General features: G+C 38.1%; 2 protein-coding genes across 2 annotated transcripts; both read right to left on the reverse strand.

Annotated features, from left to right (window-relative positions):
• Positions 1 to 9,576: 9,576 nt before the first annotated feature.
• Positions 9,577 to 11,439, reverse strand: LOC111022071 (uncharacterized). The gene is made up of 3 exons (XM_022299233.2): positions 11,202 to 11,439; positions 10,102 to 11,039; positions 9,577 to 9,978 (listed from the first exon to the last, which is right to left on the reverse strand). The coding sequence occupies exons 1-3, from the start codon at positions 11,437 to 11,439 to the stop codon at positions 9,577 to 9,579; spliced, it is 1,578 nt and encodes a 525-aa protein (XP_022154925.2).
• A 1,169-nt stretch (positions 11,440 to 12,608) lies between these two features.
• LOC148213235 (uncharacterized) lies at positions 12,609 to 13,663 on the reverse strand. The gene is made up of 3 exons (XM_088123743.1): positions 13,436 to 13,663; positions 13,255 to 13,350; positions 12,609 to 13,160 (listed from the first exon to the last, which is right to left on the reverse strand). The coding sequence occupies exons 1-3, from the start codon at positions 13,661 to 13,663 to the stop codon at positions 12,609 to 12,611; spliced, it is 876 nt and encodes a 291-aa protein (XP_087979869.1).
• Positions 13,664 to 14,986: the final 1,323 nt, after the last annotated feature.

A 14,986-nucleotide genomic window follows, 5' to 3' on the forward strand; every position in this document is an offset into this window, starting at 1 on the left:
CTTCTTATTCTATATTCTACTACCGTTCTCTTGTATTCATAAATCATGTGATTAAAACACTAAAATATTTTTCAATTTTTAAGAGAATTACATATCATAGATGTGGGCAATATATTCCAAAAAATCGGTCTAATCGATCGAAACCGATCAAACCGACATTGGTCGGTCAATTGAGGGGTACTCAATCCATAAAATTCATTTTTCGACCAAAATTAAAAAAGAAAAAGTTAGGAAAACTACTGCATTTGCATCTTTTTTTTTTAATAATAATTATACTACCCTATTTCATGACCTTTCAAGTTCCTCTCTCTTTTTGCTTTTTTCTCAATTCTTCATGATGCTCAGCCTTCATACATTCTCATGTGGTTCTTAACTTCCCTCGACCATTTCCAACAGAGACTCTTTATATACAACAACATTTTCGACCCATCTCTCTCTCTCTGGTTTTTTTTTTCAAACTTCTTCAGCCTCTTTTACCTTTTACTCATTCACAGTATTGGTTTTGGCTTGTCAGTTTACATGCGGGTCTTCAAAACCACCAATAAACGGCTAACTTAAACTGATTGGTCGGTTCAGGGTATAAAACCGACGTCGACCAACCGATAAACAATCCTACATATTATCACATTATTTAAAAAATAAAATAATAAAAAATATAGGGTAAACTGATCTTTTGGTGGTGAGCTTTGAATTTGGTGTCCATTTGGTCTTTAAAATTTCAAAATGGACATTTTAATCCCTGAAGTTTTATAAAATGGTTTTAAATGATCCCTGAACTCATTTCATCGTTGGTTTAATAATGAAATCATGATGTGGTAGTTAAGTTGTTGATTGTATTTTGCTAACTTGGCAAAATATATTATTTATTGATAATTGGAATATGAGGTGGTCATATTTTCTCTTCTTCCATCCTCTCTCTTTCTCCCCCTCACATGTCATCACCTCTCTTCGCACCCGTCGTCATTGCCATCGCCCTTTTCCTATCTTATGTCTATCTCTATCATTGAAGGGTTGGTCTCTAATTAGGTTGTTTTCAATTTATTTAATTAATTTAGCATTTTTATTAGGTTCAATGGTATATTGGATTAATCTCTATTCTTACTAAATTAATTTGATTAATGTTCTTGTTTAAATTATGTTAGATAATTAGTTGTTGGGTCAAAATAAAGGTAAGCCCAACTCACCTAATTGTTGGGTTGGGAGCATAAATTTAATGGGCCAAAAGCTCAAACTCTTATTAGGTTTTTCCGAACTTATATATACTAGTGTATCACCACGTCTAAATGCACGTAATAATCTTTTTATTTAATTTTTCACTAATATAAAAGATAATAAATACCACTATTTATTGAAAAAACATATAAAAAAATAAAAAAATGTTTATAAATTGATAGAATTATATAACTCAATTTTGTTGGTGAAATAATGTTTGGAAGAAAAATTTACTTTATATTTTAGAAAAAAATATAAAACTTTTGAAATTTAAACTAAATTAAAGTTTTATAAATAAAATATTTCACTATTTCAAGAAAGTGAAATGACAAAAATTTTTCCATCCATTTTTTTAAAATTCTATACATTTTATTAGGTGCATTTAAATTTTCATTTATTCAAAATTCGAATTCCAAACCATTATATTTTACTTAATAAAAATATGATTGATTTTTTTCCCTAATTTTTAGCATTAGGAACTTATCCATTTTTCTTTAAAATAATAGATACTCATAATTTTATATTTATAAGTTAATTTTACTTATTATATTTTGTGTATTTAATCAATAAATATAATAATTACTATAATAAAAAAATTATATAATAATATTTCTATAATATTTATTTTTAATCTACTTTTTATTTGTTATATTAATTTTAATGAGTTATAATTAATTTACAGTAAGAAATATACTTTAGAAGATTTATAAATTGATACACATAATATTTTTAAACAAAATATTCCTATACATATTAAAATATCATTTTTAGCTACTTTTAATTTAACAATTCCTAAAGATATGCTATTTTATTTAAATAAAACTGAAAAAATAAAAAGGATAGTATTATTACCTAATGTTGGCAGGAGCCAATAAATTTTTTTTTTTGACAAAATAAGAGAAAAAATTGATCAATAATTCATATTAATTTGTTCTAAATTTTAATTTGTAATAAGTTATAATAAATTTATAATTATCGATCGAAATATACTTAAAAAGTTTTATTTAACAAATTTCTAAATCAATGCACATAATAGTTCTAACCAAAATATTCCTATGCATATAAAAATATCATTTTTTAGCTACTTGTAATTTAACGATTACTAAAAATATGTTATTTCCTTCCAATAAAACTAAAAAATAAAAATAATAGCATTATTGCCTAATGTTGGTAGGGGAGAATTTTTTTTTATTATTATTTTTATTTTTTACAAATAGGAGAGAAAATTTGTAACGCCCCGAGCCTAGGATTCGGAATCCGGATTTGGCACCTATCTGCCCCAGCATTCCCTTGCGACCCGACCACGTCACAATCTAGTTCTGAGCTACCAGGTCAAACATGCTTAACTTTGAAGTTCTTACGATTGAGTTACCGAAAAGGAAGGTGCATATTGTTAGTATAGGTAGTAACTATTATTTTTTTTAAGCTTTCTTAACCATACTTTCTATGGTCTCAGGATCTCTCTCATTCGGATGTGCTATCGGTTCATTCTAGTCGGGCATTACAAAATTGATTGAATAATTCATATTACATATATAAGTTTAAAAACTGAGTAATAATTAAATTTAAAAATTTTTGAATAAAAAATCATAACACAATACTAATTGTAAAATAATTTATAACATTTATAGAAATGATTCAATACAAGTTCTCAAGATTGTCCACCTATGATTAATGTTTGAGATCAAATTATAAGATTCAATGACTTCTACTTATAAATAACATTATCTTGCAACTATTATGAATAGAGACACTCAATGTGCCACGTTATTGTGCAATATGATACTACTAAATCTATATATATAAAATTTAAAAGAATTGAACATTGATCCAGAAATGAAAAGAGCAAACTAAAGAAGAGAGCTAAATTATGGTAGGAGGAAGAAGGGAGAAACCCATATATATACATGTAGAGGATGCATATAAGTTGAAAAACTTTTGAGATTCCAACCCCTTTTGAATTCCATTAATTTCAATTAAAAATAAAATAATAAATTTTTAGGAGTAAATAAACATAACTTTTCATATTCGTAACTTTCGTTTTTTTACATGTAGAGGATGAATATAAGTCGAAAAACTTTTGAGATTCAAATAGCTTTTGAATTTCATTAATTTCAATTAAAGTAAAATCATAAATTGTTAGGAGTAAATAAACATAACTTTTCATATTCATAACTTTCGATTTTTTACATGTAGATGATGAATATAAGTCGAAAAGCTTTTGAGATTCCAATACTTTTGAATTCCATTAATTTCAATTAAAGTAAAATCATAAATAGTTAGGAGTAAATAAACATAATTTTTGATATTCATAACTTTCATTTTTTATTAATTAAAGTTATTAAAAATAAGAGATACATGTTTAGTAATTTGAAAAAATTGATAAGTGGGTATAATAGTCCAAAAATGTTTTTCCAAGATGCTCCCTTTTTAATATAGTATAGATATATATTACTAATGTTTTTTTTTGGAGAGCAGCGTGAAAACAAAAGCAATGGGTTTTTTTTGCACTGTAGATTTTTTGGATGTTTTTGCAGCAATTTCGTGACGACGGCTCGGCTGTTGGCAATACAGAAAGGGTAAATCGAGATCGATATTTTTGGGGTAATTTGTTCTCGATCATTCTGTGTGTTTTTTATTCCTGTACCTAATTAATTGTATTAGATTACTTAGAAGCTAGGAGGCTTTTGTTGGGACTTCTAGGAGATATTTTTTAGGAGAGTTTATTGTAACCAATTTTTGAGAATATTAGTGAATTATTGACATCTGAGTGGAAGATTGGACGTAGCCTTTAATGGTGAACCAGTATAATTTTATGTCGTCTTCTTGTGTTTACAATTTCTTCCTTATTTGCATATTGTGGTTGTGTTTGTATATTCCTGTGGAAGGGGAAATTTACCAACAAGTGGTATCAGAGCTGTAGGGTTGCAGATCATGAGAGACAAATATCACACACATCATTACTATGAAGGAGTTCTAAAGTTCACTAGAGAGAATTTCAGTTTTTGGAAGATGCTGGTAAATGATCTTCTTATGTGCAAGAAGATAGACAAGACTTTGGGGGAGAGATCATTAGGAATGACTGACAAGGATTGACTGAATGAGATGGATGAGTAGGCCGTTGCAAACATCAGAATGTCATTATCGATGAAAGTATGCAGTCTGGTGGCGAAAGAGACTACATCGAAGGAACTATTGCAGGCCTTGCAAGACAGGTATGAGAAACCTTCTGCCAACACTAAAATACTTCTACAAACGAAGTATTTCAATATCCAAATGGAGGAGGGGACCTCGGTAAATTCTCACATTAATTAGCTCACCGATATATTGAACAAACTAGAAGGGATGGGCATCAAGATTGATAAAGAGGGAAAGGATATGAGGCTGCTGACATCTTTGCCTGATAGTTGGGAGACGATGAAGACTGCGGTGTCGAATTCGTTGGGGGATAATAGTCTGAAAATTTCAGCTATTTGTGATGCCGCGTTGTTATTTGAGGAAACAAGGAGAAAATTGGGGAAAATGCGTGCATCTACTTCAGGGGCAGACAATGAGGTTGAATAAGCTATAGTAGTTCAGAACAAGGGAAATGCCAAGATGAATTACAACAGGAAGTAGCTTCATAGAAATAACAGGGATAGTGAGAGTTCTAATGAGGAAGTGGAGTGTTATTACTGCCACAAAAAGGGCACATTAAATACTTTTGTAGAAAGTTCAAAGAAGATTTTGAGAAGCGGAACAATTCTGCAAATGTTGTAATAGGAGAATAACGGATTGAAGAGTTTCTAGCTTGTGTTGAAAGGAACACACCTATAAACCATTCATCAGAGTGGGTAGTGGACACTACATAATCAGTGCATGTTGCTTCAGACAGATGTTGGTTCTCCTCTTTCGCTGCAAGTGATTATGGCTCAATGAGGATGGGGAATGAGAGTGTCTCTAAGGTGAGAGGTATTAGAGAGGTTTGTTTGAAGACAGGTGAAGGGGCCGAGTCGATGTTGCGAGACGTCATGTATATTCCTAGCTTCAAATTGAATTTCTTATCTGCAAGGAAGTTAGACGATCATGGCTACAATAGTGAGTTTGTTGGGGGTCGCTGGAAGCTCAAGAGAGAATCTAGGGTGGTGGTGACAGGCCACAAAAGATCTTCTATTTATGTGTCAAAGTTTGGGGTTGCCAAGGGTTCACTGAGAATGCATAGAGTAGCTGTAGATGGTCCAGGGTGAGACCTTATAAGATCAACAACATTGATGACTAGAAAAGATCAGGAGGATCTGCCATCAGCTCAAGTTAAATAGCTGGGAAGTACAGAAAAAGGGAAACGAGAATTTGATAGGCCATCGAGTTCATACCTCAGCTGTTAGACGTTCAGACGAGCTGGTGAAGTCGCATCGGCAAATTAGTGCATCGAAGGGTACAAGTTCTGTTTCTAGTGTGGCGACATGCTTGTGTGGGAGTGCCAAGTCAAATGCAGAGAGAAAATCTTCTTTCAGAGGTTAGTGAGTTCGATTGAAGAAAGAAGCAGCAGGAACCACTTAGATTAAGTGGGAGTACGTGACTATGTCTCTAAGTCTGGGGGACAAGACCATTGTAGAACCCTAAATTTCTCTAGTATTCAATTTCATCATTCTTTTTTTATTTGATTTGTAGTAATTTTCTTGTAGAAATTTTGTTTCTATTTGATGGTAAATGTTTCTCCTTTGGTGTGTTTTATCAAAACAAAACTATATATATATATATATAAACGCATTTGGATTAAATATAGATTTCCTTTTTTTTTCAAAGTCAAATCTTTTAAATAAAATAAATAAGAGGTAATAAAATCAAAAAGATCTTTTTTAATTAAATGTGTCTTTCCATTTTTCTCAAAAATAAAATTTTTTCAATAAAAAAAAAAATCTTACTCATTTGGAAACATTTCAATTTGATTTAGAATATTCGGGTAAAAATCAAAATCTTTAATAAATTCTTTAAAACCACAAGATTTGATTGGTTGTGTAATTAATAAAAAATATTTTTCACATTTACAAATTAGGATTTTTAAATCAGTATAAATGGGGGTGGTGGTTTAGGTCAAACAAGGAGGTCATAACCTACAATTTTTCTCCGATTTTTTTTTTCTCATTATCTCTGTCTCGGTCTCTTTTTTCTTCGTTCCTTCAATTTTTTCTCTTTGTTTTTTCTCTATCACTCCCTCTATTCTTCTTTCTTTTCTTTTTCTTTCATCTTCTTTCAATTTTTTCTCTCTTCGTCTTTCATTTTCTCTCTCTTTTTTCTCTCTTCCACTCACCATAACTCTTTTCGTTTTTTTACTTGTTTGTTTTAATTTATTTTCCTCTTTTTCCCCTTATTTACTTCATCTCAATTTTTTGTTCTATGGTTATTTTCACCACAATCGTGTACTTTAACTTTGACTTGCACCACAAGTGAATAAAGAGGGGAAAATCCAAGGGAAAATTGACAAAATAAGCCTCCTGCAGGGGCCTTTTAAGTTTTTTAATCGCCCTTCTCAATACACATGTTTTCTAATCATTTGCTGACATCACCTACTTTGCCAAATGACCTCCAATACCCCTCCTTAACTTGGCCCAAATTTTAGTTTTCCCTCCTCCATTACTTGGAGCCTAATATACCAAATTTTTATTTTCTCTCCTCCCTTTTCTGAAAACACTCCATTTCTCTCTCATTTTTTTCCCTTGTTTTGCTTCTCTCATCTACAGGCAACTCTCGATGCTTGAACTCTAGCATCTATCGGTCTTTCATTTCTCTCTCACTATTAGGGTTGTTTTGCTTCTGTCATCTACAGGCCACTGACTGTCGATGCTCAAACTTCATTATCCATCGGTCTTTGTTTTGAAATGTTTCGTTGGGCTTGTTCACATATAAGTTATTTATTTATTTGTTTGTTTACTGAATTGTTTATTTTTAGACGTGGAGGGAGAGAAGCTGACGGACAGGGCGTGAAGGCAAGAAGAAGGAGATCGTTAGCGCGTTAAATGGATATGGATAGCTACTTGGAGTATGTTATAGATCGAAGTCGTTCATTAGCGAGAGGGAGATCAAAAGCGTTCATGAGCGAGAGCAAGATCTGATCGAGATCGAGAACGTGCATGAGCTTGATCGAGAGCGTACAACGAGAGCGTGAATGAGGTTGATCGTGATCAAGATCGAGAGCGTGCATGAGCTTGATCGAGAGCGTACAACGAGAGCGTGAATGAGGTTGATCGTGATTGAGATCGAGAGCGTGCATGAGCTTGATCGAGAGCGTACAGCGAGAGCGTGAATGAGGTTGATCGTGATCGATATCGAGAGCGTACAACGAGAGCGTGCATGAGCTTGACGAGAGCGTACATCTAGAACGTGCATGGGCTTGATCGAGAGTGTGCATGAACGAGAGCGAGAGAGATGAAAAGACGTGAAATTTAATTCTTTCAATTGTTGGTTGATGTTCTTTAAATTAAAGAAAGGCTGCATCTAATTTTTTTATACTTATTCGATTTCAGTCTATTGAGAATAAACGGGTGCAGTGGAAAATAGCAGCGAGAGTGCAAAACAGATAACGAAAGAGATCGTGAATAAGATTGAACGAGAATGAGCTTGAACGAAAATGAGACATCATCATGAACGATTAACAGCATATAAGTGGATATATAATAATGTGGAAGAAGAAAAATAGCGTAATAAGTAAGCGACCGTGATGACAATAAGGATAAATTTTTTTAGAAGTACAACGAAAATCAACGAAAATTATCACGAACGAGAATGAGCATGTAGAGAAAGAAAGAACTGTAGGATTTTGAGAAGTAAGCAAGCAGTAAGTAAGTAGTAAAACAACAAAATAATAATAATTGATTCATTAAAGTAGGAAACAGGGGCTCCATCCATCCATCCCATTACAAAAAGTGTTTTTTTAGTAGCTTAAACAAAACAACCATAAGCTACTACTAAAATGGGATTTTACAAATTATTATTATTATTACGGTATCGGCGTAGACGGGCCAGTAACTGATCCACCCTGTCCTCCAGACGAAGTCGTTCCTCCTTCTCCTCCTTCAGCAGTCCCTCCAGCAAGTCCTGCGTTTCTTCAACTCGGGCTAACTTATACCTCATGTTGTAGAGCTCGTGTTGCGTTCGACATAGCTCTCTCCTGAGCTGGCCGTTTTCTTCCCGTGCTTGTTGAAGAGGACCGTTAATTGGCACTCCGTTCTCCGCGAAGGAGGAGGGATGGTTTGAGATAGGACTGGTTGCTTCATCGGAAGAGGAACCGTCCGACTCGTAAGATGTTGACATGTTTGCTTCTAATAAATGTTAGATAGATAGATACTTCTAATCTGGATGTCGTTGTTGTGTACTTTGTGGTATCTATATATAGCGAAATTCTTGGTTGGTTTCATGGAAAATTGAAAAAATAATTAAATCGAAAATTGGGATAACGGGTAGGAAGGAAGAGGAAGAGTAATTAATTACTGCATTGGAAAGGTGGAAAGACAACTGGGACTGAGGATTTGAAAAGGCGCATTAATTGATTAACCACCCTCCCTCTTACTAACCTCTTAATTATAAGATAAGTGGGTATGGATACATACGTCTAGAACGCGAGATAGCGAGAAAGAGAGAAATCGAGAAATTTAGAAAGTGAGATAGTGAGAAAGATAGGTTGTTATCTTTGCGATATTATAAATATACATGGAGAAGAACGAAAAAAAAAGGATAGCGAATGAGATCGAGAGCATAACATCGAGAGCGAGACATCGAGAGCGAAGCATCGAGAGCGAGACAGCGAGATCGAGTCAGTGAGAACGAGTCAACGAGAGCGATACAGCGAGATCGAGACAACGAGAGCGAGACAAAATAAGCCATAAAGCGAGACAGATTCCAGATACTGAAGTACAAATTTATATACTACTACGAAAGTTGTTGGGTGTTCTCATAGAGGAGGAACTGCCCTATCTGATTGACTTACACCGTCCCCCCCCATATATGCATCTAGATGTCCGTGCCTATGTAATTGGGTTAGTACATGTTTGTCTATTATGACCCGATGTACCGCATCGAGAACACTTGTTCACACCATGACGCTCACCGGTTGAGGCGATCCATTGCGTTCTACGCCGGCCTGTACGTTTAACAAGACGTGGTGGTTGGACGGGAATAGGCTGGTAATCAGCTGGCCTTTTCCATTCCGACATGTGGCCTACCGGTAAGATTGGTTCGGCGTAGGCACCAATTAGGGAGTCCACACTGTAGCATGGATCGATCAACGTGTGGCAATTTATATTCTTGTGCCTCGCTGCTGCAATTGCGTGCGAACATGGAATGCCCATGTACTGGAACTCCATGCATGTACATGTACGGGCATTCAAATCAACCGTCCTCAACATGAAACATGCACCAGTCGACTGGTTTGACTGTGTAGCGACGAGACTTCTCAAACTGTACTGCAAGTCGCTCTTCTGCATAGTCTGAATGAGAGGTGTTTTGGGTGGACCAGTGAATCCTTCTTTCGTGGAACCATCTCTGTAGCAATTCGCGGATGAACTCGACAATCTTAGTGATAGGTAACTCTCTAGCCTCTCGAAGGAGGGCATTTACCGACTCAGCGCTGTTTGTCGTCGTGTTTTCATATCTTCTACCAACTTGGTAGCATCGGGCCCACCGTTCTATCCCAATTTCTTGTAAGTATTTGGCAAGTGAACCCGATCCAATCGACAGTATCTGGTTCCAGTAGTACGTGAACTGTGACTTCCGATACGCATACGCTGCATCCTAATACAATTTGTAAAATGCAGCATTATTGAATCGAGACTTTATGTTGTTCCCTAGGTGATAAGTGCATATATCATGGAATGCGTCCGGGAATATCTCACTTGTTGCATTGGTGATACTTACATGTCGATCAGATATGAATACAAGTTCTTGTTGGTCTCCGATCATGTCCTTCAAGTTCTTGATAAACCACTTCCACGATGCATCGCTTTCGTTGTCTACAATTGCGAATGCAAGTGGATATATTTGATTATTCCCGTCCACGGCGACACCTATTAGTAGCACTCCTTTGAACTTCCCCTTCAAATGTGTGCCATCAACCATAATTACACGCCTTGTGATTGACTGAAACCCTCTAATGCTGGCACCCAATGCCATGAACAGGTATTTGAAGTTAAGCGAACCTTCAGTCTCGAGGTGGAAAATAGTACCTGGATTCTCTATTTTTATCGCTTCACCGTACGCATGGAGATGCATGTAGGAGTCCTTCGGTCTGCCCCTAACAATAGTGTATGCTAACTCTCGTGCTCGATGGGCCTTGTCATAACTTATGTTCACCCCGTACTCTTTACGGACATCCTCCTTAATATGCTTTATCTTGTAAATACGACCGGTTCCAGCAACTCCATCCTTAATAAGATTCGCTACGACCCAGCTGCTCGCTTGTTTGTGGTCGTGGTTCACACTGTCAATCGTGCAGGTGTGTGCATCTACATACTTTGATATACAAAATATCGAAGATTTACCGACGGAGTGGGCCGCAACCCTCCAATTGCATGTATTGTCAATGCAGCGAACATTGAATTTTGATTTCGTTGACCTACTGACCTTGTATTCACGATTAGATCGCATCGCTGCATTTGACAGCACCATACGTAGGTCTTGCTTTGAAACAAATATCTTCCCCACGTGCAGTTCCGATCCGCCTGGTAAAAGGTTGTACCTTTTGGCCTGTTCTATAGTCACGGTGCTTGGGGATTGAGGTACTGGTATTTGTTGACCAGCAACATTACGAGGGTCACTGGATGAGGGTTCTACTGTCAAAGGACTTGCATGTCGTACTTGTGATGTATTATTTAATTCATCAAATAGGAATACATGTACCGTACGAGGACTTGCATGTTGTACTTATGCTGTATTATTTATCTCATCTGATGAGACATGCATTACGGGAGACATGCGCGTCGCGGGGGCGACCAATTCCGAGTCTTGAGTGTATATACAGTCTGAACTGTACATGTCCTGCATGTATACGTCGTTCAACCCCCACTCATCTACCCTCGTGGAACCTTCTTCCGGTACAGATCCTCCATTAGGAATGGACTGCTCTCCATCTTGGTTTAATCTAGATGACTGTATGTCAATACTTTCGCGGGGGATAGTCGATACAAACAGTGGGACTTTAGAAACCTGTTCTTGGACTAATGCAAATCGGAGGTCATCGTCATCCGTTACGAACATTGGCGGTGAATCGCATGCCAAGTGGTAAGGTACCCTAATTACCAGGTCGTACCCATTTTTGGTCGACTTTCATTAGTCTAAACAACCGATTTTTCAGTTCTTTGTACGTTACTGTAAGTGGGACAATTATTCCTTTTAGCTCACCACCGACATACGAATTTGTGTTGTCTTCCCACGTACCACCAAATCTTATGAATAAACTTTTACCAATCTCCATCCTGCATTATAGAAGGGGGACAGCATTTTAGATTATCGAACAAAACATGTAGGCCACAGAGTCCTCAAACGGTTGCTATTTAATACGTACTTGTCTAGTTCAATGAGTGTGGGATAGTTAAAAAAAACGTGACAGGGAATGTTGGTAAAAGTCTGATGTATTAATCAATCATCAGAATATTTAATTTAACACGTGAATACACATTAATGGTTGTGAGAGAGTGCTTACAACGTGATAAAGAAGTGTAATACAATCAATGTCATTCGGATGCTTCAACAACCGAGCAAGGAGGAGGAGGAGGAGAAGAAGAAGAAGAAGAAAAGGAAATTAATGCTGCAGTGGGGGGGGGGGGCTTGGATGGGTTTAATTTCTTTCATATTGGGAAAAAATTGTCTGACAAAATGAAATAAATAAATTTAATGCGAGTGGATTGGTGAATGACATGTTATTACCATTCACTCTGCCACACAGTTCAAACAGCCACATCGCATTAAATGCATCTGACGACGTGTGTGAAAAGAAAAGAGAAAGAAGTAGAAGTGACTGTGAAAAAAAAACGATATCGAGAGCGAGAATGATCGTGATCATGCGCTGTAACGACAATATCGAGATCGAGATCGAGTAAGATCGAGATCGAGATCGAGAGTGGATAACATCGAGAGCGAGTTTGATCGAGTTAGCGAGAGGGTTAGATCGAGTTAAATCGAGATCGAGACTGGATAACATCGAGAGCGATTTTGATCGAGTTAGCGAGGGGGTTTAGATCGAGTTAAATCGAGATCGAGAGTGAATAACATCGAGAGCGATTTTGATCGAGTTAGATCGAGATCGAGACTGGATAACATCGAGAGCGATTTTGATCGAGTCAGTTCGGGTTAGATCGAGTAAGATCGAGATCGAGAGTGGATAAAATCGAGAGCGAGCTTCAAAGATGCAATGGAAAAAAAATGGTTCATTCAAAGTAAGGTTCATTATGCCAAAGTTGTGTCGCATACTGCCTTCTAATGTGCGACACTTGAGCCTGAACAAGAGTTTCTAAACTATTACCCGACACAAGATATTCCAAAAATTTACATGCAAAAATACCACAGTCTATACTACCTTTCTGCCTCGTGTCGGTCGTAGGACGGTATACACGCCACGGAGTCCTCTTCAGCTTGCAATCGGCCGTATCCATCAGCCCACATGCGTACAAAAGCGATGGGATTGTATGACTCAACGGCCGCATGTCTGTCAGCAACTTCGACGTGGAAATGTGGCCTGGCAATGAGTCGTATACAAAAATCTCGGATTGGGTCATATCTATCGCAACCAGGACCCAGTGATCCTTGATACAGAGCGGGCTGTACACTACGTCGACGTCCACCCAGGATGGAATGAAATCTTCCACCTGACCCAGCACGACATCCATGCACTCCTTATACTCGTCCCAAGTATTGGTCGTGTCCTGGACGACCTTCCCCTTGATTCGTGCATAGGGACCACCTGCAGCGGCAAGAACTTGCTGCATAACAGCAACATCACACACACAACACAATCACCATTAGGTTCGTCGAAACACAAATATTATGCGTGTATGAATGAACTACCTATCTTACCATTTGTAGTGGGTCTAGGACAGAAAACTTATGAACGCACAGGTGCGGCCGACTACCAAGCTTCCTCATAATGAAATATAGAATGACAGCAGCTTCCTGCACACACGAGGACAGCAGATATGTTTGGTGAAACACAGTTCAGTAATGGGCATAGGGTAATGGGATGTGTTGTATCACTTACCGGGTCTTCCACCTTCTCCTTAGGATTGAGGATGTTAATGAAGAATCTTCTGGAATATCCGCTCTGCACATTCCAAGTTGTAGACGGCGGCGTTGTTTTGTCATTCCCAGGGTCCCGTACCCAACGCATCATCTCCCTAAACTTGGCATCCGGAAAGTTATGCAACGGGTTGTATTTGGGACGGAATTGCCTAACCTGGCTGGCAGGTACGAGATCCACATCCACCATCTTCTGCTTCTTCTTCTACCAACGCGTGTCCTTCGGACTGAATGGTTTCGTTTCCGTCCGCTTACGCTCGGTCCTTCTTGTTTCGTCGGGATACGAAACCTACAAAACACAAAGAAGAGGTAATTTTTTATGCTGTACGTAGTTTGTTAAGTTTAGAAAAGGGTGTGCAGGACCATACCTCGATTTTCCAGGCCGACTGCTTAGGAGCGGTTTGTTGTTCAGTTTTCTTCGGCTTAGTGGGTTCGTTAACAGCAGAACCGCTGACAAAGAGTGGGGCTTCTTGCGGTGCCGTAAATCGGATTGTGGTGGCTTTTTTGCCATGAGGGGGGTTCTTCTCCTTAGTTGGCTGGTGCACGATGGCCAATGGTTCAGAAATTTTGTCTAACGCGAGGTTAGTAGAACCCACGGGATCACTCGGATGACGGGTGGTGGGGTTTTCAGCTGGTGTAAGGGTGGGAATAGGTTGAGGGATGAGAGTCGTATATGCTGGTGTAAGTGTGGGAATAGGTTGAGTAGTGGGGCTCGTATCCGCTGGTGTAAGGGCCAACTCAATATGCTCGGCTTGACGAGGCCCATGGATCATGCCACACGGACCATCAATGTTGGTTGAGGCAGGAGGCTCGAAGGTTAGATCGGACGTCGTCTCTGCTTGTGGATCCTGTACTATTGGCGGTGTCATTTCGAGTTCCACCATCTCTGTCGAAACAATGGGTGTCACCACTGCAACATCCAACTCCACCGAATCGACAATACACGTGGGGTTGGTCAGTTCTGCATCTCCAAGATCGGATGGGGGTATGGTCATCTCTACTCCATCCGTTGCCTTTTCATGCAACGACGCTTCTACAGGAACCACATCGTCCTTCTTTCCAGCATCGGAACCTCCAGGTTGGTGGTCATCAGCATCCCCATCATGCTCGGGGATAACATTGGATACCAATGGATGTGACACGTGGACTGTATCCGACGGAGAGACACCAATATTCACCTCTCGCCTATCGATCTGCAAACGAACTAACGTATTAGCACTTCGATTGAATGAATACATACAGTATACGAACTATACCAAGTCATAGGAAAAAGCTACCTGGCACAACCGTTGAAGCATGAGTTTCATTTCACTCAAGTCGGACTTGACCTTCGCCAAATCCGTCTTCACCTCCGCCATGTCTGAAGCTAAAAGATCCAGCCTTCTCTCCATAGCCCCGAATCTATCATTCGATCGACGGGTGTCGTGCCGTTGTGTAGGGAAAACATCGCGTGATGTCGCTCGCGGTGATTGCCGCGTGCTTTGCCCCACATTCGATCGAATAGAAGTACTTG

The sequence above is a fragment of the Momordica charantia genome (assembly GCF_013281855.1).
Source record: "Momordica charantia cultivar OHB3-1 chromosome 1 unlocalized genomic scaffold, Mcharantia_2.0 BLBB01000001.1, whole genome shotgun sequence".
NCBI lineage: Eukaryota > Viridiplantae > Streptophyta > Magnoliopsida > Cucurbitales > Cucurbitaceae > Momordica > Momordica charantia.